Source organism: Rhincodon typus, chromosome 20 (assembly GCF_021869965.1).
Source record: "Rhincodon typus isolate 14 chromosome 20, sRhiTyp1.1, whole genome shotgun sequence".
NCBI classification, from domain to species: Eukaryota; Metazoa; Chordata; class Chondrichthyes; order Orectolobiformes; family Rhincodontidae; genus Rhincodon; species Rhincodon typus.
In genome coordinates this window covers 21861782-21883041 of record NC_063351.1, presented here as the reverse complement: position 1 = coordinate 21883041, position 21260 = coordinate 21861782, and the positions used below count along the sequence as shown (strand labels likewise).

At 36.2% G+C, this 21260-nt stretch overlaps 1 protein-coding gene across 4 annotated transcripts in view; it reads right to left on the bottom strand.

Annotated features, from left to right (window-relative positions):
- Positions 1 to 3896: 3896 nt before the first annotated feature.
- The window catches only part of ebf3a (EBF transcription factor 3a), a 138860-nt gene continuing 121496 nt past the window's right edge, over positions 3897 to 21260 (bottom strand). For 2 of the 4 annotated variants that reach the window (XM_048609096.1, XM_048609098.1), the window contains exons 11-16: positions 20439 to 20527; positions 15553 to 15618; positions 14083 to 14260; positions 8789 to 8977; positions 8190 to 8387; positions 3897 to 6448 (exon numbers count right to left, since the gene is read on the bottom strand). In XM_048609096.1, the coding sequence (XP_048465053.1) occupies positions 6417 to 6448; positions 8190 to 8387; positions 8789 to 8977; positions 14083 to 14260; positions 15553 to 15618; positions 20439 to 20527 (752 nt within the window). In that variant the 3' untranslated portion in view covers positions 3897 to 6416. The remainder of the gene's footprint in view (positions 6449 to 8189; positions 8388 to 8788; positions 8978 to 14082; positions 14261 to 15552; positions 15619 to 20438; positions 20528 to 21260) is intronic. The other 2 variants (XM_048609097.1, XM_048609099.1) reach the window with 2 other exon arrangements.

Genomic DNA, 21260 nt, shown 5'->3' with positions numbered 1-21260 from the left:
TGTTCAAATGCAATTCATATAATTGAAATGAAAATCTCTTCTGATAACTGCCAAAAATTCAGGCCAAAGTTTGAGTGTGAAATAACTCCACAGAGGCTGATATCTATTCACCAAGTCACACTTTCTGCACATGGTGGGAGTCCTTAACAGTGATCCAGCTCCCTCAGAGCGAGATCTCAGAGTGAACCAGAATGTCTGAGATTCCTGTTCTTCCCTGTCAGCCAGGGCTCCCTGATTGGACCAGATTAACAGCCCCAATCAGGGAACTCATATTCTATGCGGTCCACCTGGCTGACCTCATTACAATCATTACAGAGTGATCTTGATCTCAGGTCTAATTGGTGACACACCAAAAATCCTTGCTGAATCTGCGAAATGTATCAATAACAGTTAGAGAGATGACAAGAAAGTGAAAGCCATGCTGGTGCAGTAGCATTTACTCTGTTGAGACTGGACTTCAGGTAAATTTCGTTTGGAGTGTGCAATATTTGACACCGTCACTGGGTACTAATTGGAAATTTGCTTCCAAACGGCCCAGGAACATAAAACCAAAAGGAAATTGAAAAAAAAGCATAATATTAATGTCCATCTGTTTTTCTAACATATATGTAATGAAACATTCGGGATGCTGTGCAACATTTTATCTCTGCCACCTAAATAGCATATCAATATTGCAGTGTTGTTCAAGTGACAAACATTTTTCAGTATAACTTACCCACTGAGTTTGGATTGTGTGCAGGCATGATTTTCACATTGGAAACACAGCAATAACTTTGAGTAGTGTTGTCTACTTAAACAGATGTACTAACCAATAATCTGTGATCTGAATGTGCTGAATGCATTACTTTAGAGCCCGGGTGCAACACATGCAATACTGTGGTGTAGTTTCCTTTGGGATCTTGTGAGGATGTGCAAGATTTATGGTTTGTTTGGTAGCTTATTGAAAGATAGAATTTTATGGTGTATACAGATAATTGAAGACCCCTTTAAGCAGAGCTTCTGTATACTACGAACAAACCTTCCAATCAATAAAACATTTTGTTATATTTTATTACAAATCAAACATAGCATTCAAAGTCTGAAAATTGCTAAGTTCATTATTTTAATAGCAATGGCTGTTAGAGCTTTCTAAGATCAGTATTCCAGTTTGACTAACATCGCAATCTTTGACTTAACTGAGTTGAAATTGTATAGTTCGTAGCCATTCTTGATTCTAAATATGAAGCATCATTGAGGTAAAATTAATGAATATTTAGTCGTCACACACAAATATGCATGTAATATCCATTAGGTATCTAACAACAGAATGATCATTTCATATTTCTGGTTTTAAAAAATATTGCATCAGAAAAATTACAATATTGACTGTGCATTCAAATATTCAATAACCTTCAATAATTAATGGATTATTACATTAATTATTAGTAAAAAAAACATCTATTTTGTGTAACCAGTACCATTAATTATAAGCTGCTGAGTAATGTTTTAATATTTAAATCAGAGTATAACTGGAACACACTGTAACTTTGATGTGGATTTAAAGTATGTAAATCCGTCCCTGACCTTTATATAATTACTTTACGTGCAAGTTGTTTTCACACTGTCAAATGATACACAGTTGCTTTTGCTGTGGAACACACGGCAGTACACTGCTTAATGATAAGCGACCAAAAATCAATTTGTAATCTGATTTGAGGTTTTTGATTTCCTCTGATGAGTTTAGATTCCATTAAAAACAAGCTCTTGCAAAGATAAAAGAAATCCTTGAAGGGTAAAGAGAGAGAATTGTCTCAAAGAATATAAAGAACTTCCACTCTTTGTGCTGTTTATTCACTCTGTTAATTGCGAGTTACAACATGTGGTGTCATTTGGCTGATGCATGGTTATCAAGCCTTACGATCAGCAAAAGTTTAAAAAAAGCACAAGGGCTCACATTCAAAAATCGTTCTTTGGAATATTGACACTCTTGCTATCAACAACAGACATTATCTGCTTACAGCTAGATTTCAGCATGCCGTTGACATAATAAGCAGTGATCACTGTGCTGCTATCTACATCCTCTTAATTCAGTGAAAAATTATTATTTGGGTGTGCGTTGTCCTGATGAGAAATTGACATTTTCCGACCCACTCTTTGGGCCACTCAGTGAGCCAGATAAGGTTTATAATTCTTGATTAAGAAGAGCAGCTATTCTTACAGAGGGTTTTTTTTATTGCTCTAGTTGACCTAGTTGATGAGTATGGATTTCATGAGGCCTTTTTCAGCATTTGAACTATAAAGGGTTCAAAATGATACCACCCCTTATAGACAAAAGATAACCTTGCCCTTTGAATATATTGATTCTTTATTAAATAGGCTGTTTAATGCAATGAAATGAGGCATTAGATTGAAGCCCATTTCAAGTGCTTTGAATAATCTTTAAAAGGTTGGTAGACCTTAAAAGGCTGCTTTACAGTAAGTGGCAGGTGAATAAACACATTCTTTTTTTGAATGAGAAAACTAAGCTATATATTTTGTATTATTAGACTGCTGCTAAGATCTCATGATTTTGTTTGTTTCCTGTTATTGTCTGAATGATTTGTAGAACATTTGTGTGCCCAAATTAATGTGTTTGCTAAAAGAAATGTGATTTTTTTATATACACAGTACAAAACTGTATGTAGTGTCATTAGTCAAATCCACTTGCAACTAAAATAAGCTATGCATATTTATTCCTGAGGAAACCAATTAAGAAGCAACATGTGCCAGCATTAATTTACACTGTATACTTTATCAGACTATAAAGCCAAAATATGTCAAAACACATCTACTGATATATGTTGAAAAGTAAAGAAATGTAAATGTAGACGACCTGAAAAATAACATTTCTAAAGGATATTATAAATGCTCACATCAAGATGGAATCGATAAATGAAATATTTTGACATTTGCCTGACATGTATTTTATTACAGTTTTCCCATTACGAAAAGAGAAAACAACTTTTTGCTTCACCACACTTGACAAAGTATTACATGTTGGCATTGCTGAGCACCCATAAAATGTTTAATTTGCTCATTACTAGTATACGGATAATTTACTTATTATTGGTTTAACAGTCTTAATATTGTAGCACCAAGTGACATTACAACTGTGGAGCTTACCCACTCAAAAGCCAGCAAATGCAAGGCAAACTGAGAACAAACTCCTGAGCTTTTGAAAGATGGTATCATATTGGATCTCTTTAGTGGAATTTGAATTTACACCAGTTATTTTAAATTTCCCATGCAAGATGTCACATTGAAATTATCAATTAAAAATAATGAAGTTAGGTCAGATAAAATGTCAACAAACTGTTGTTTAAAAATATCTGTAGCACAGTGAGAGGTTATTTCAATGCTGTGAACTCAACACTTTTGATTATTTTAATGTTAGAAAAGTTTTTGCTGTCTATTTCTACCTGTTTTATTATGGGTACTTACAAATGCTCCAAATTTTATGCTAGTCTGTCTAAACATAGTCTTCACACTTTTGAAATTATTTGATAACTTTATTAGAACTAACTTCAATTTATCTTTAGGTACAAGACAAGCCTTTGAGATCACAAAATGTCCCTTCTGTAGGTCACCTATACCCTAAATATATTTGCACTTGTACAAAGAAACTGTAATTTAAATAAAATGGAAATTAAACTATTAAAGCTGTGTACGAAAAATTTGAAAGGTGCATAGAGCAATTGTACTTTAAAAATAAATAATTCAAGGTTCATGGTGACATGCATTAATTTAACCATTTGCTGAAAAAAGCCAAAAAAAAATAGAAAATGACCTCATTTGTTTTGCTGGTCGTCCTTATATTTAAATAAGCACATTTTTCAACACAAATTCTGAGACCTCATATTAAATTACTGAAAAAGTTATTCACAGACAAGAAATACTTTAATTAAATATCGTGTAAAATGAACAGATTTATACAGTTAAATATCTGAAAAATGTACAGATAAAACAATCTTACTGTAATTTTCTTAACAGTTATTTCTACCATGTAGTGAAGCTTTAAGATTGAAGACAAGGAAGCAATGAGTGCATTGACTAATTAATCTAAAACACAAAACCATACTGCAGTAATGATGAATCTTGCAATTTTTTTTCCACATGTACATGACTTCCTTTTGGAACAAGATCCTCAGATGTATGAAAAGACTCTGAGACGTTTCCATGTATGTTGTATGAAGCTATCACGAGTAAATGTGTTGCACATTCAATACTTGTGATACATTTTTTTTGAATTAAATAAAGTAACTGTTACTAATGTGCATTTTGCCCAGAATGACAATGTATGTTCCCCATTATGATTTGACCTCCAATGCTGCTGTAGTTTGCAAAGCATATAGCATGCTGGTTTTGCAAATCACACAATGCTATGGAAAGGCACAAAAATGGTGACAAGATGTACCTATTTTCTGCCTTTGCAAAAAAAAAATGGGCACTGTCAGGCATGAAACATTGGAAAAGAAACTTCCACTTTCAGACACGGCAGTACAGGACTTCTATTCTGAGGATTTGCAGGGTACAACAGAATGGAGGCTTGCAGGGGTTTGAAGTAAGTGTTTGTACAAAGTTTGTGCTTTTTACACCATAGATCATCCTTGACAGCTGCAGCGATGATTAGCAATTGTGGTGTAAACCAATGACAGAGTGGCACCAAAGTTACTGTCAAGAACTCCAATGTTAAGGCATTAGAGAAGTCCTTCTGTATTTAATTGTCATATGTTTAAACAAACATCAGTTTACCAGATGAACTGAAGTTTCCATTTTGACTTTAGGCCTCCAAATTTTTCCAGTAAATACATTTTTACTATGTGGCAAATTCATGGGTGGCAGCTAAAAATGAATATTACATTCTAAATAATTTACAACCACAAACTGGATCATCCTTCTGTGGCTGCTGCACATGCACGTTTTCTACTATTATTCATTACAGCCATGTGGCACAAACAATTTCTTTTGACTATACAACAACAGTTTTATTCAAAATTATTTGTTCAGATAACTTAAAAATTATATAAAAATAAACAATGAATTTGATTTTTCTCAAATAAAAAATGGACGGAAGGTCTGAACAAATCAACAGATTCTGGTAATAAAAATGAAACATATGGACAAAGCAATTTTCTAAAATGAAATAGATGAAGGCAAATGTTCTTGGCTTAATGCTCCTTAGGCATCACAATACCTGGCTGTGACAAACAAATACATACAAGATAAAATAAAATGAAGGAAAGCAATATACAAAATTTCAAAGATAAATACAATATTTATATTGGTATGTTACAAAAAATTGCTCAGTGACTGTGTTTATGTGAAAGGAAGTATAGCAATGAAGGATAAGACTATTTTACTCCTTACAAACTTCATAAGGAATAAAACTTTTCTCCTCAATATTAAGTGGATCTGAAAAATTCAAGACAAGTGTATAAATATTTAGCTACAACTTTGGCAAAATCACAAAATTCTACAATATTTTATAACCACATACAAAACACATTAGGGAGAAGGATCTAGAAGTCAAAGGACAACTTTCTGGTACAAGGAACATAGACTTCACAGTAGCCTAAGAATGCAATAGTATACAGTGCTAGCAAAAGTTGAAAAAACATTGCAGATCACACTTGTTTAACAGGAAGCTCTAGCAGTGGAAGTATATTCTTTACCAACAGACAGTAGCTTTTGTATCTCCGTCAGTGTGCTTGTTGAAGGCAAGAGAAGAATTTTTGCAATATCAAAGTTACAATTTCTAACTACAATAAGTTACAAAGTTCAGTTTTTAAGATGAATTTAAGCATGATAAATTTTCCCCTAGCCCTCCATAAGTCCCCATTTCGTAAATCATACATTTAGTCTTCTCCTTCCAGTTCAATGGCTTATACCTCCTTGGCCCCTTACTCACCCCAACAAAAATTATTTCACATTATAGAGATACACAACCATTGTGAATCTAAATATAGTACTGAAAAATGTTCTGCTTTAGGAATATTTCAACAGTGTTTCATGATCATCAAAATGGTGCATCCACAAAGTTTCTCCCAACACATAGCAAGAACTAGACATAGCCAAGACGTCATCTGAAACTTTATACAAAATAGGCATCGCTTTTTTTTGTTTCTTCAAGATAGAGAAATGTGAAAATATGAGAAAGTTTTATTAATAAAATGAAATCGTTCATGAAGAAATAAGTTGCTTGCAGGTCATTTCCTAATGGTTTGAGTAATTTCAGTGAGTAATAATGTGTTTTTTGTTCTTAACAGTAGAAGGATCTGTTGTTTTTTTTCCTCATTGTTGCTCATACTTTTTCTAATAGCGTCTTCTGATATAATGAACTTGTCCCCTGAAGTTCACCCTCGGAAGCTTGGTGTTTCTCTAAGTAAACAAGTGTGGTCTTACATTGGTGGGACTACAAGTCCAGACATACCTAAAGGGAAAGAAATAGAAACTCCATTAGCAACTAATCAGTGTGTAAACAGTACTAGCTCTAAATATAAATTTAAGCTCAGAAGTGCTAGTTGTGCTGGCGAGGTACTGAATTGAAGTCCAAGCTTTGTTGTATGCAGCTGTTTAGTATGGTTCATGCAGGTCCAGACTAAAAAGAACTGAAATGTGCTTTTTAACAAGACATTCTACAAAGACTTCACTTTTAAAAGAGGAGCATTCTGACATTTTAGGTGAACAGCATACTGCCTACCACATGTGTGATATTTCTCTTAGCGTTTTGTTAATGGCAAACAGTGGTCGAGACTCCCTGGAGGCTGCCTCTGCTGACAGGTGAGAAACAACATGGTCAGTTCTGGTAACGTCAGACAGGACCAACTCACTCAGTAGTCAAGGACCAGACACTTCTCAGGTTCCTTAAATTGAAATCTTAGCAACCTTGCCTCTTTTCTCCCAGCACTTTGACTCTAGCTGGGGACCTCAATTTTAGCCTTCTGTTAATTGCATTTTATCATAACAACTGTGTTTCCAGGCTAGCGGCTGCCTGAGATCAAAAGTCTCTGATATTTCTAACCGCCATGCGCAATGCACAGAACACACTTCTTATTTTCCATCAAATGTTCATTTTTTAACCTTATGCCCCAGGCCTACAAACACAGCATGTCATTGATAATTAAGACTTTTCATGAAACTATTAATATTATTGGAAAGTGCATTTCTCACATATCAGGAGTATTAATTTCATTCAAGTTCATTTGTGTCAATGATATCCATTATATTAGATTCCCACAGTCACAAACTGATTAAAATAGTTAACAAAAGTTCAAATAACGTACTTTGAGTCAACATTCATCTTTTTTAATGTAATCTCTTTGTAAGTTCAACACAAACAATCAGATGTTTACTTAACATTTAAATAATATTTCTGAATTACTCTGGAAGTTGAAGTAAAACAACATTAGCAAGTAATGTCATAGGAAATTATAATATGTTACCAGAAGTCATCTGACCTATTTATGTGTTCAATATCTTTTAAAGTCGCTTCAGTTACCAGAAAGTAGTTATTATAACCAGGTACAAGCCATACTTGCATTATACCTGCAAATGATTCAAACATGGAGACTGCACACATTTGTCAGCCTAGTGAAGGCAAATGCCAGACTCTGAAGAATATCAAATTAACGTACAGATATTACCAACAAAGGAGTCATTTTGCTTTCTGGATAATATTTGCCAGATTCAAGACTGCACAATTTTGAAGCCATGGCTAATTTTATTCTGAAGATTTTTCTTGTTGGTTGTGTAAATGCATGTAACAAATTCAAGCTGCCGTGAAATGTGTGAAGTTCACCAAGTTATTTGATTTCAAAATGTTACCTGAAGGGTACAAATACAGCATCAGGATACCAATGCATTCATTATTTAACCATTTCAATACAGCTCCATCACATGCTTAGAGAAAGGAAACTGAAACTTCGTCAAGTACTATACAAACACACTTACTCTCATTACAAAACAAAGTGCATCTGGCCACAGTCCGGCTTCAAAGTATTTTGTGCATTATTGGCTTCATTAGATAATCAATTAACCAGTGCAAACTATACAATTGTAATAATTTTGTTTTGCTTTTCTCATTGGGAAAAATCTTGTGAATTTTAACGTGTATCATTGTATGGGATGAGCATGCCTGAAGGTGGATCAGGAAATGAAGGATACTAGCTCACCTTGAAGTCCATTTCCATTTGCACTGGTGCAAGATGGTGGAGGAGAGGCTTGAGGCCTGACAACAGGAGCAAATGCACTCTTTTGTTTCACTGCAGAGATGACATTGGCAGGTGAGAATGAGAAAATGCCGTGTGTACTGCTACAGTTTGAAGGGAGGGTGACCGAAGAGGCTGCCATGGTAGGGCTTGACGGCACTACTGCAACAAAGCAAAAATAAACAGGCTGAGACTTCGGTTTGCACCACACACAAGGAGCAGTAGAGAAGGCCTTTAAAACCATTTTAGATATATAACAAAAATTTAGAAATAAAAATGTCCCAGCTAGGCCACTCTCTAGATAATAGGCATACTCTTTTGTGATGGACTTGTTGTCATACACATACACAACAAATGTATTTTCAGTCATTGGAAACCATACATCTAACCTCAATGAAATTTACTAGTTATTTGTGTCCAGCCTCCAGAGTCACCCTTCCTTTTATCCAGCAGCTGACTTCTCATAAAAAATAAAATGTTACATTTTTAATGCAAGCATTTATTCAATATAAAACTGCACATGGAGCCACTGCTTATATATTTCTGGCAATGCAGACACTTACTGCCATAGGGAGAGTTAGCTGATGAACCGTTCAGAAATCCAGGAGAGCCTGGTACCCCCAGGTTGGTCATTGCAGCATTACCATATCCATTCATGCTGTTGCTGACTGTGTTATAATTGGACTGCTGAGGGGTGCTGCTGGGAACATATCCACGCGGGGAGACGCTACTTGTGTTACGGCTGTACCCTACTGTAAAACAAAATTTACATTCCTTTCAGAAATGCTAACTATTGTAGCACTGATTGTCCAAAGTTCATTGTGCTCTGCAACAAGTTAAAGTAAATCTGTTGAAAGTTTATGTTGGTCTTGTAAGACATTTCCAGTTCACTATGACTAGTTCTGACAATAATAATGGTTACCTTTAAAACTGACTGACATGCTGTCATTTATAAATAAGCCAGTTCAATTTTTTACAACAGCTAGATATCTAGCATGTCTTAAATATTGTGTAGAAATTGTGCTACTTTCCATAGTAAGATTTCATACTTATGGCTTAGCTTTTACATTCAGTTGCCAGGATGAGTTGCAATAAATGCTATATTAAAATATCAAATTGAGTGGCTGCAGCTTTATGCTGTATAGTTGACACTTGCTGATAAGCAGCAGAATTCCTTTTTCCTCAATGATATCGCATACAAAAGATTTTTTTCTATTATATGCTGTCAGCTGCTCTCACATTCAGCTATAGTAGTAATTATCAACAAGCCTGATTCACTCACTGAAGCAATAGTGAGAATGAACTTATAGCCCTTGAAGTGTCTCAAAATACCACATCCAGCAAGAAGGAGCATGTTTATTAGATTCATAATAACATGTAAAATTCTATCTTAAGCACGTCTTCATTAAAGAACATTATTTTGTAAGACCTGTTTCAAATAGTGAAAGTAAGCATCAAGTTATGGAGTATTATCATATTTTTAATCATTGTGTATAATAATTCTTATTTTTTCTTCATTCTGGCAAATTATACACAAACTATGATCATGACACAATCGTTAATTCTTCAATAAGGATGTCAATGTCTACCAATGACATGAAACAGGTTTCCTTCTGATGTCTACCACAATATAAATAATAGGAGTCAAAGTGAAACACTGTAATGCCATCACATCAACTTCATACGACTATTATAAACATAACTGATATGTGTGAGTAATTTCTCGTTTGCAGTGAAATTAAGTCATCAGGACCCAGAACAATATAATTGAATAGGACTCTCAGGTATCTAACTTCATCTATTTAACATAACAATTGTGCTACATGCACACCTATGTTATAAATGAGCTTTGAAATTAAACATAATTCATATGACCATCACAATCAGTGGGCACATGTATCATAAAATAAATTGAATAATATCAGTCATTATGGAACAGGAAAGTATTATCTCAGTTATTAATAATATCTTGTTGAGGGTATTATTACACAATATTATTTACTTGTTTAACCTTCTAACAATGAGGTAACAGTAATGCAGAGCTTTAGTTTTGTAGAGAGACTAGGGAAGCTGGAATTGTTCTTCAGGCAGGAAAACTTAAATAAGATTTAAAGATATGCCCAAAATTATGCAGGATTTTGATAGAGTGAATAAGGAGAACTTTTCCAACTGCAGAAGAGTTGGTAACTAGAGGACACAGATTTAAAGCAATTGGTAAATGAAACAAACATGAGATAAGAAGAATTTATGTTTCATGCAGCAAGATATTATGATCTGGAATGCACTGCCAGGAAGAATGGTGGAAGCAGATTCAACAGTAATACCTAAAAAGAAACTGGAAAGCTATGCAAAAAGTAGAAATTTGAGGGGTCCTGGGGAAGAAAAAACTGGAAATGGGATTGGTTCCCATGAAACATGATGGGCCAAATGGCATCCTTCACTCTCAAGTATCTACCTTTAATTGAACAGGAGGAAATCCTGCCAACTTCTCACCTCCACTCTGAGTTCCAGGTAGGAAGGAATTCACATGGACAGACTTCCTGTCCCATTACCATTTGAGGCCCTTTAGTGGGCAACTGATACCCACTTAAAGGCCTTATCCCATTGCTGGACAGAGGGGTCACCATGTAGGGAGCATGATAAATCAACTCTTAAGTGTTGGATATTGGGTTCCTAGAGATTGAGCGTGGAAGTGGGCAGTATGTTAAAGAGGTGTATGAATTAAGGATCCAGCATTTTCAAAGTGGGGTGCAGGAACTTCTAAGCCACCCCCTACCCTTACTGATGATCCCCCAACCCATGTTCTCCATCCATTGAAACATCTTCCCATCAACATACACACATCCATGCCTGGGTCCCTTCTCAATGTGAGTACTGGCAGCATTGTGGGTCTACTTTTACCATGTGTACTACAGTGGTTCAAGAAGGCAGCTCACCTCCACTTTCTCAAGCACAACTAGGATGGGCAATAAATGCTGGCCCAGCCAGCAACACCCATGAGGAAATGTGAGAAAAAAAGCCACTACCTCCTCTCTGGCATTGCTCTGATTGCTCAGCAGCTCTTTGCAGGTGGCACTTCTGTCCCTGAGCTCCTTGACCCTGGAGGAAGGCTCACTGCTAGTTTGTCAAATGCTTGAATGGTGCAAAATACACTGGGTCTTCCTGAAGAGAGGCAATGCCAAACTCTCATTCCTCTTCAACCAGTGACAAGGTCCACCCTACCTTTAAATAAAATGTGCAGAAACTAATGGCTGATGGGCCCATCTACCATCTGAAGAGCCAGTGGCAACCACACTGCAGTCACTCTGAGTATGGTAATCAGACACTTGCCAAGTTGGCAACAGGGTCTTCTGCATCTTCAGGGCAGATATGCTGACAACAAGAGCTTTCAGCTAATCAGAGACTGGCAGCTGACCAGTGCCAACAACACCCTGGGAATGGTGCCCATTGCCAGTAGTACAGTAAACCCAGGCTGAAGATCATTGCTGGAGCTCTGATGGGAAGGTAGGTGGACAGAATCATTGGGGCTAGTCAGAATGGCCCTGACGAGAGGGGTTATTTAAAAGGCAGGCAGTTCTTCACATAGCTGTACCCCTTGTCACTTGGAGGATCTCATTAGGTACAGGTGACCAGGAGGAGAGGCCCTCCCCTCTCCAACAAGCTACAAGCATTACCCAAAGAGTTTACCTGCCAGGTTGTCCAGGTGAAATGGTCCCCAACCATAATTGATTAAAAGTGGCCTTAAGTGGTCTCCAGGAAAGAGGCTGTCCTGGACCCGGTCCACCTCAGACATTTTCAGGGGAGTCAGGAGAGCAACAGAGGGTCCATCTTGTGCCTTTGTGCCCAATTGTATGCCCCCCATCAACTTCCAGCCCACCTCGACAGGGAACATTAAATTATGCCCAAAGTTTTCATTGAAAGTCATAAAGCTGCAACCTCAGCATTACTCTGAAATGCATTGCTACAATGTTACACATATTGTGTTCTTATGAAAATATTTAGAGAATTAATGCAAAAGAGATTTGAAGATAGAGAAGGGAAGAAAAGAAGCTCACCCAATATGTTGAGCATAAAAATCTCCAAGAAATGTGTATCTACTTTGGCATCAAGGGTGCAGTTTCATTCTTTTTAAAGTGGTAGGGTGAGCATATTTGGTGGCACTGTCAGCTCTGAACACTGGCCTCTGTCAGTACTCCAGTAGACACAGAGGGTAGATCATTGTTGGAGATCTGAAGGAATGGTCAGTGAATAGGAACACTGGGATCATGGAGGCCCTGATAAGAGAGGTTAGTTAAAGTTCTACTTAAATTACCTATTGATGCCTATCAGCTCATTAACAGCTGATTAAGAGCTGACAGGTAGAGCAAAGGCTTTCACTCTGACATCCGAGGGCACTAGAAGCTACAGGTCAATCAGAAATCAGCAGCTTGTGGATCCAAAAGATTGTCAATTGAGGCTTTCTCCTCACAGGATCTAGCTGAGAGAAGGCTTTATTTATTTTTGTTAGAAGCTACGCTCCAGATCCCCATCTGTTCCATCATTGTTCCCTGATTGGGGCAGTTGGAGGACCCCTTTCAACTCACTTCCCAGTCAGGAAATTGGTCACCTTTCTCACCTGCTGGAAAGCAGGTGGTCATTTTTCTTTCTCGTTTGTTCATGGGATATAGGTGTAGTTGGCTAAGGCCAGCATTTATTGCCTATCCATAAGTACCCTTCAGAAGGTGATGCCGAGCCACTTTCTCAAACTGCTGTAGTCCTTAAATACAGGGATGTCCACTGTGCTGTTAGAAAGGGTTTTGACCCAGTGACAGTGAAGGAACAGTGATATATTTCCAAGTCAGGCTGGTGAGTGACTTTAAGGCACTCGCAAGTGGTAGCATTTCTATGCATCTGCTGACAACTTCCACAATTTTAGAATGTGCCATCTAGGTTGAGGCCTAGAGTAGCCTTTTATTTAAGGCCTTCATTGGTGCTCAATTGATAAAGTTACCAATTAAGGTTCTTGTACTGCAATGGTAGTGTCCCTACCTCTGAGCCAAGACGCCTGGGTTCAAGACCTACCTGCTCCACAGGTGTGTCATAACATCCCTGAACAGATCAGTGTAAAAATACTGATAAAATCACCAATGTATCTTTTTAACTAGAACTTAATTGTTGAGTTGACAAGCAGGCTTAGGAATTGTCTGCCTTGCCAGGGCCAACTCATCCTATTATTTTCCCTCCTCATCATCACTGTCACCACCATGAAGGAGGGGAAAATTCCACTCTAAATGTTATTCATAAAACAATTTAAATGTTTTGACGAAGATTACTTATGGTCAACAATTTTCCATGAAAACAAAATTTATTCCAGTCATGAGGAAAGGCTAATAAGTTTTGAATGCTATTATTGTTTTTACTTAGCATGTTTCCAAAGACATATGATAAATGCTGTATTTAAGCTTCTTATTCACTATGTTCTCTTTAGTTTTAAATTAAATCATATATGATTGTTCTTCTGTTTTCTCATTAACTGGGATTGTTAAACACATTTTAAGTCCATACATGTTTGCATAATGACTGATTAAAAGAACATTTTCTCTGCTTCTAACAGTAAGATGACAGAACAGATGTATAACTATTTAAAGCAGTAGCACAGTACTTTACCCAAGCACTTTATGCAGGCAGTGTAATTCACTACCATGCCAAGTAAACAGGGGGAATCCAGTGGCAGTGTCAAGCTACAACCAAGGAGATTAATTAGGTAAAGAGCTTTGAAGTATTACTGAGGTCTCTAAAGTCAATGTTGGACAGGACTTGTTAGACACTGAAGGGAAAACGGCTGTTGTAAGGACTTATCTCCAGCACGCTAACATACCTTGGTCATTACCCTGTGATGACTCTGACACATTGACTGCTAGCTGGCTGCTGAAAGAATTCACTCCCATCATACCACTGTGAGCTGGGGTGTTGCCGAGAGTAGGAAGCTGGTTGTGATTACGTGGCACGCTGTACAGAGCTTCAGCAATATCAGCTGCCCGTTTGAGAATGATCTCCTGGAAATTAGATTGAATATGAGACATATGCGTGACAATAACATTTTTCAAATATAAAAGGTCAAGTTAAGCAGCTCATTTTTATTTCAAACGGAGATTGTGATTATTTATTGTTATCTTCACAGCATCTTTTTTGATGATTTATACAGAACCTTTGACTGCTGTTGTAGAGATTCTCTACTAAACCAGTGCATCACACACTGTATTTCATAATGGGCTCTAAACTCTAAAAGTGAACTGTCTCAGTAAAAGGAACTTGCTGTGAAAGACAAATGAATGGTTTAGCTCTGCCCAAGAGCACAGCATTGCATCAACCTGCCCAGCAGTTGAATGTTCAAAATAACTAGTCAAGGAAAAATAACCAACGAAGTCCTCTTATGTGGCAATGCCTGAAACCTAAAGAAAAGGTTAACATTTTCAAGTTTGCAAATATACAATTAAAATATATACATATTTCAACTTAGAAAGTGCACATATAAACTCAGAAAGTATTTACAACTTCATTCTTGATTTAAATTCTGCAGCCTATTGAAAGGAATTTACTTGTATATCAACAAGTAGCACCCATTAAATACACAAAAACTTGCTTTTCTTGCATAAACTGAGTTTGCATCTAGTCTTTTGAATTGGAGCAACCTCGAACGCAATGGAATAAAAGGAATTCAAGAATATGTTGTCCCAGCTGGACTTTACACAACTTAAATTCAGCTTACAAGAATTGTTTTTTTCACAAAATATAATTAATAATTCTTGTCTACTTTGAATATAAAGCAACTTAGTAAAGAATCTCTCAATGGAATCTCTGGAATGATGTTTATCCGTTAAATCCTTGCCATGGTTCCCTTCCAAAGGCCAAATGTTTCATCTTATTAAATATAAGGTATTATTAGAGGAAAGTTGACCAATTGAATTCTCATGAATATTATACATAATATTTTTCCTCATATCACCTAGTTAAAAAGAATTTGGTTCAGTAATATCCTCAATATAACTTCACCTGGAACTGAGAGGTAGACTGTGGGTAAATTTCATCGCCTCTACAATTCATAATAACGAACAAAATGACTTTTCAAATGATAATGACATATATATTTTAAATAATAACATGCTTAGGAATGTGTTTTGCAGCAATTATATGTTATTAATAAACTACAAAGCTTTATTTTGTTTCTTCATGATGTAATCTAGGTCTCTTGATGCATTACTGCCTTACAATCAACACAGTTAAACTGTTCTATATTACCTGCTGAATTATTCATAGACTTACAACATGTTGCTTATTCTTAACTTACCTGGTTGTTGTGTGGCATTCCGTATAGGGCCTCTACTAAATCAGCTGCTCTCTTCAGTAATACTTCCTAAAGCAACCAAATGAAAAATAAAATTGGTTACTGCAGCTATAATACATTGAAAGTTCCAATTTATCTTTGCAAATCAATAGAAAAATACACAGTAACCTATATATTCAGGTAAAAAATGACTCTCAAATTAAGAACAGTAAATCAGGCAGTTCAAATTCACTAATGTAACTATTTTGAAAATAGATCTCAGTAAGGCTGCCGCCTGTTATATGCTTAAGTCTCCAGCTAAGATACCGAATTAAGGAAAGGTAAGTCTGACTTTTAATGATGTAGCCTTGTGGGTATTTAACAAACAAACACATACTGGTAGTAGATATGAAAGGTACAGACATCACATCTGGCTGCTAATTCCTAGGACTTTAGTAGTGAAGAACAATGAGCAATTTTCCATATCTTAATTAAACTGGCTGAGTCTTCAAAGACAACATCTCACCCCTAATTCATGCCCCAAATTTGCAAGAGGGTTCAATGCTTATTCCTCTTTATTCTGAACAATGAAGTGAATTAACTTAGGTTAATCTAGTTCTTTCATAATGACATTAAGAAATTTTTCAATTAACCTCTTTGACTGCATGTTGTAAAGGACTTCATAAATGACTTCACATCCAGAGATTGTAGAGTACTTATGCCTGAGGGTACGGATGAACTGAATTTTGTCTTATCCCTGTCTGAATTCCTCTTTTTAGTTTTACAGTTGCATGGACTAATTCACAATTTAACTCTTTTAATGAAGAAAACATGCCATATACAATTTTATACATGCACTGATCTATGGAAAGCAAACTGCCATGACCAAATGATAGCTTTTCCAATTAAAGGCTTTCATTAATATAAAAGACAAAAATTGACCTCTTGCAAAAGAGTACAAGAGCGGTCTTTGGCGCTGATACTTTGTACCAGTTCCCAAAGATTAAAATAAATTCATTGTTTCAACCTTTACATGTAAATAGACTTCAGCTGATTGAAAACAAAAATAATACACCGGTGTGTTCTACCATCAAATTTACACCAGTATTTCAAAGGACAATGTGTGTGTTTATAGCACTAACCATGGCTCAATGTGTCTTTCATTCGAAGAGCAGGCCCATCCTTTATTTATCAAGATTAATCACTGTAGGCATCAGCTCTTGTGCATACCATACGTTTATAGGAACAGCATTTAATATAGAAAGTTACCGGATGGATGGCTCGTACAATGGGCATTTACCTCTGAAATTGGTGTCTATGCTTGATGTTGCATGCATCTAGTTTGCATACAAATAAAGAATTATACTTGTCATGAAGCAGGTACAATCAATGAAAGGCACAGCTGTCTTAATCAGGTTTCATCAGCAAGAGCAGCTCTCTCTGAGCAAGATAAAGTGTTTTTCAGAGGTGTTAATAATTACTCATAATCTCTCCTATCATATTGCAAGATTTTTACATGCTTTTCAATTTTAAGCAACGATTAAAGCAATTAAGATGGGTACATTTACCAGCAATTTTTCATTCCCAGAAAATATCGTACACCTACTTGTCCATATGGTACTTTGCAACTGGAACATAAGGATAGTTTGGAAAAATTACGTGCACTCTCATCACTAATCTGTCTATTACTGGATAGTATCTTAACTAATGAACCCTACTTCCAGCACTGCTCTTGAGAGGTGTGTAGTCATATTACAGACAGACAAAAAGTGGAACCCAATCAGTCAAGGATATTCTGAACAAGTTTGTTTTGCAACAATATGCCTAGCTGATGCACACAGTCTCATGCTGTGAATACGATTAGTGGGGAATGGTGGCTGAAAAGCATTTCAATGGAAATTTCTAAACCTTAGCCTTAAGTGTAATTGGCTGCTTTTCAATAGGACATAACAGACTTCAAGTTAAATGGAAACTATTAAACCTCAAATGATTTCAGCAGTTGTTTCACAATGAGTGTACAATTTTATTATTGTGAGCATTCATACTTGTACTGTGGTCTGAAACAGTTCAAATATACATGATTATTCACATGCCCGATCACCTAGAATAGCATATATCATCACAGTTAAAAAAGGTAACCAAGGTGATGTTGCTGCAGGTGCTAATGTCATTATAAAACTGTAAAGCAATTATTCTGTTAGTTCTTGCCTCAGGTTATGAATACAATGAAGAGTGTAGAACCATTAGATGTAGCTACTTCAAAAACACAAGGAACGAAGATGAATTTTAATGCTTGGATAATTGCTCAACATGGATGCATTCCAAATAAATTTTTGTATATTAGACAAAGGAAAACATAATAGACTTGTGTTCGCCCCTAGAAATGGGGTGGGGGTGCAGGAAGATGAAATGCGTGCAATTAATTATGCTGAAAAAAATCATCCTTTGCTTACTCACTTTAGATTAAATATAATTTGTCAAGACAGACTAGAATACATAATTTATTTTTCTATCTTCTGCCTGTTAAAGTATTACATATTGTAGATCTAAATTATGCAATCTTAAAACAAGCTTTAAGAAGAAGGAGAATTCTTTGGCGCTGTTCACTTAAAAGCTCCACCTTTCAATCTTTGTTTTAGCACATGAATGCCTTTTCTTATTGCTTTGTTTTCACTGAATTTGTGTATAACATTTGCCTATTTGTGCCACTCCCACAGGGTCAGTCAGCTTATTTTTGATGTTGTCTAAAATTAGGAGGTAAACTTCAATTCAGCCCAACTTCTTGTCACTATAGCAACATTATTAGCGTATGTCCAAAGCAATACATGCAGAAAGTATTGGTTTTCTGTCGCAGCACAATTATCCGTCAAACCACGTGCATTACGGATCTTCAAAAAAATTGCTGAAAAAAAATCAATATTGTGGTAATATTATCAACTCCAGGGTGAAGTCATGGTGGAAGGAGCTCTCTCCACTGCTCAGCATTATTGAGATACACAATTCACATCCTCAGAACTGTATCTCTTATTTTGGTTATTTTACACTGTTTGTAATGCTTAGTGGTGTTTTTTTTATTCCAGTTCTTGTTTCATTTAAAATATACGTTGGGGCCAATTGCTATTTTACTTGGAAGCCGCTATGACCCTTGCAAACCAACCTCAGACGGCTGGCTTAACAATGATGAATCGCTTGGCAGTTTAATTTACATGCCGCTGAACTCCACATTTGGGTCCATTAGAACAAAATCAAATATTTATGTTGTTTATTGAAACTGCTAGATTTCATCTTATCCAGTGATCGTTTTGTGTGAAGCCTGAACAATACTGTTTCACCTGAATTAAAAGAGCTAAGTAATGCAGCACTTGTGGGTGTATGCTAACTGGCCTGTCATGTTCTAAGCCTGTAAAAAAAACACATGCTAAATCTTGCAACAGGCTTTACTAGTGCTAGGAAAAATACTTTATCCCTTTTGTTTTTGATCAGCCAAACAGCAGGTTGTAAAATTACAAAACAGAAAACGTGGTATAGGACCGCAGACGCTGAAACAAGCTCAATTTGTTTTTTTTTAAATTGGAAAATACAGATAAACTTTGAGAAGATGAAATTCTAAGTTTATTCCTCAATATTAACATTGTACAATGTACCTCAGTCATTGTTTTGAAAGCATAGTAAACAAATTACAAACACAAAATTATGTGGATGTTGGAAATCTGTAGCGAAGAAGAAAATGCTGAAATAGTCAGCTGGTCAGGCAGCATCGGTGGAGAGAAAATCTGAATTAATGTTTCATGTCAATGACCTTTCACCACTTTTGACAAAGGTTGTTGACCTGAAAAGGTAATTCTGAATGTCTTTCGACAAATGCTGTCTGAGCTGCTGAGTAATTCCAGCATTTTCTGCATAAAATCTAAATAAATAATTTTCTATGTGTGACTGATTGCATTATGTTATGAAGTCTCACTACAAGATTAATGCTGGACAGTGATGGCTGATAAGTCAAAGCTTTAACAATAAAACTTCTGTCATTTCTATTAAACATCAGAAGTGCCCTTGATGCAGTACCTGTGGCAATTCTCAATAAACTGATCAGTCATAACACTGCAATAGTATATATTCGAAAAACAAACATTAGATGTAGGTTTATTATCACTGCTCATCAATTGTATCAAACATTGAAAATTTTGTTTAACTTAACATGCTGAAAACACGAAAAGAAATGAAAATATTTTGAGATAACAAGGTGTAGAGCTGGATGAACACAGCAGGCCAAGCAGCCTTCCTGCTCCTCTGATGCTGCTTGGCCTGCTGTGTTCATCCAGCTCTACACCTTGTTATCTCAGATTCTCCAGCATCTGCAGTTCCTACTATCTCTGAAAATATTTTGATTTTTTTTTGCATATAGAGATACTAACATTTTCTTGTTTGAAATTAAATGAGAATGTCTTCAATATTAATGTGTGGTCTTCATTTATTAGTTTGCCAGCGCATGGACTTAACGACAAAAGCTTTGTCAACAAAAGATTAAACCAAATCAAGCTTCAGAAAATGAAAGGAAAACAGAGTCAAATAATCATAGATCAGAATGGAACAGCTTAGATAAAAATCACAATGGCCTACTGGAGTGGAAAATGTTTAATTGAACTATTTCACAATGCATAAAGTTCACATTCTTGCTGCCGAAATGGAAAACACTGCCAGTACATCTGTTCTTTGTCCAGGAGCAGGTATCTGGTAGGTTTCCTCCTCAATTTAACCCACACCCCTCTCCCACTCCTCCCACCACCCCCCCATCCAACTCCATCACAGTATCAACATGTATAAAATCAGCCAGTAAGTACTAATTTACAAAATAATTACTTATTTCAGAACACTAACTGAAAGTTGCTCCTTTTGAACGCTTGGATACTAACCTTTGGTAACCTTTCAGGATCACCTGGATGCCTGGGAATGACTTTCTGCAACCGCTGGAATCCATAATCTATGGTTGGTTCATTTAAAGCTGCAAAAATTCGGAAGAGATCATTTAATTTAATAGATTTCTAGATTTAATGGTTATTTAACTGCATTATCACTAAGATTGAGAGTGGTCCTTCCTTTCAACAGATCAAAACAGAGTGTGGAATATTTTCATATTTTCCATTACAAAAAAGCTAATTACTTAATTTACCTGTAATGTGTAAGAATCAAACAGTAGCATAAATATTATTTTACAATATGGTTAGCTTTTTAGCAATAATCTGAATGATTTTTCCAAATAACATGTTGTTCTTTATCCCAGTGTATTTCTAACTCAATTCAGAACATATTTCCTTCAGTTAAATAGTGTGATAAATCCTTTCACACTGAATCATGGAATTGGTTCTGTGGTAACACAGTTGTAGGTCTTGGGACTATGTGCAGCAATCACAGCAGTCATGATGTGATGTCTGCATCATGGGCCACTTCTGTACAGGCAGAGGATTTATGGGAAACTGGCAATGATGACATATGTCCAGCTATTGCAAGCTCCAGATTTATCCCTGTGGTCCTTTTTTGTCTAGCATATTGCCTGTACAGAAACCAGGCAGGAGGAGCACTTAATCTTGCAAGGCTTTAATAATCTGTGAATGGCTGACTACAAACTGATGTAGAGCACTATCACTCCAAGACTGCAATGTACTAGCCTCGTGAAATTGCAGGCCACAAATAGTAATTAATCTTTTTTCCTCAAATTGTAATTTTGAGTATGAACT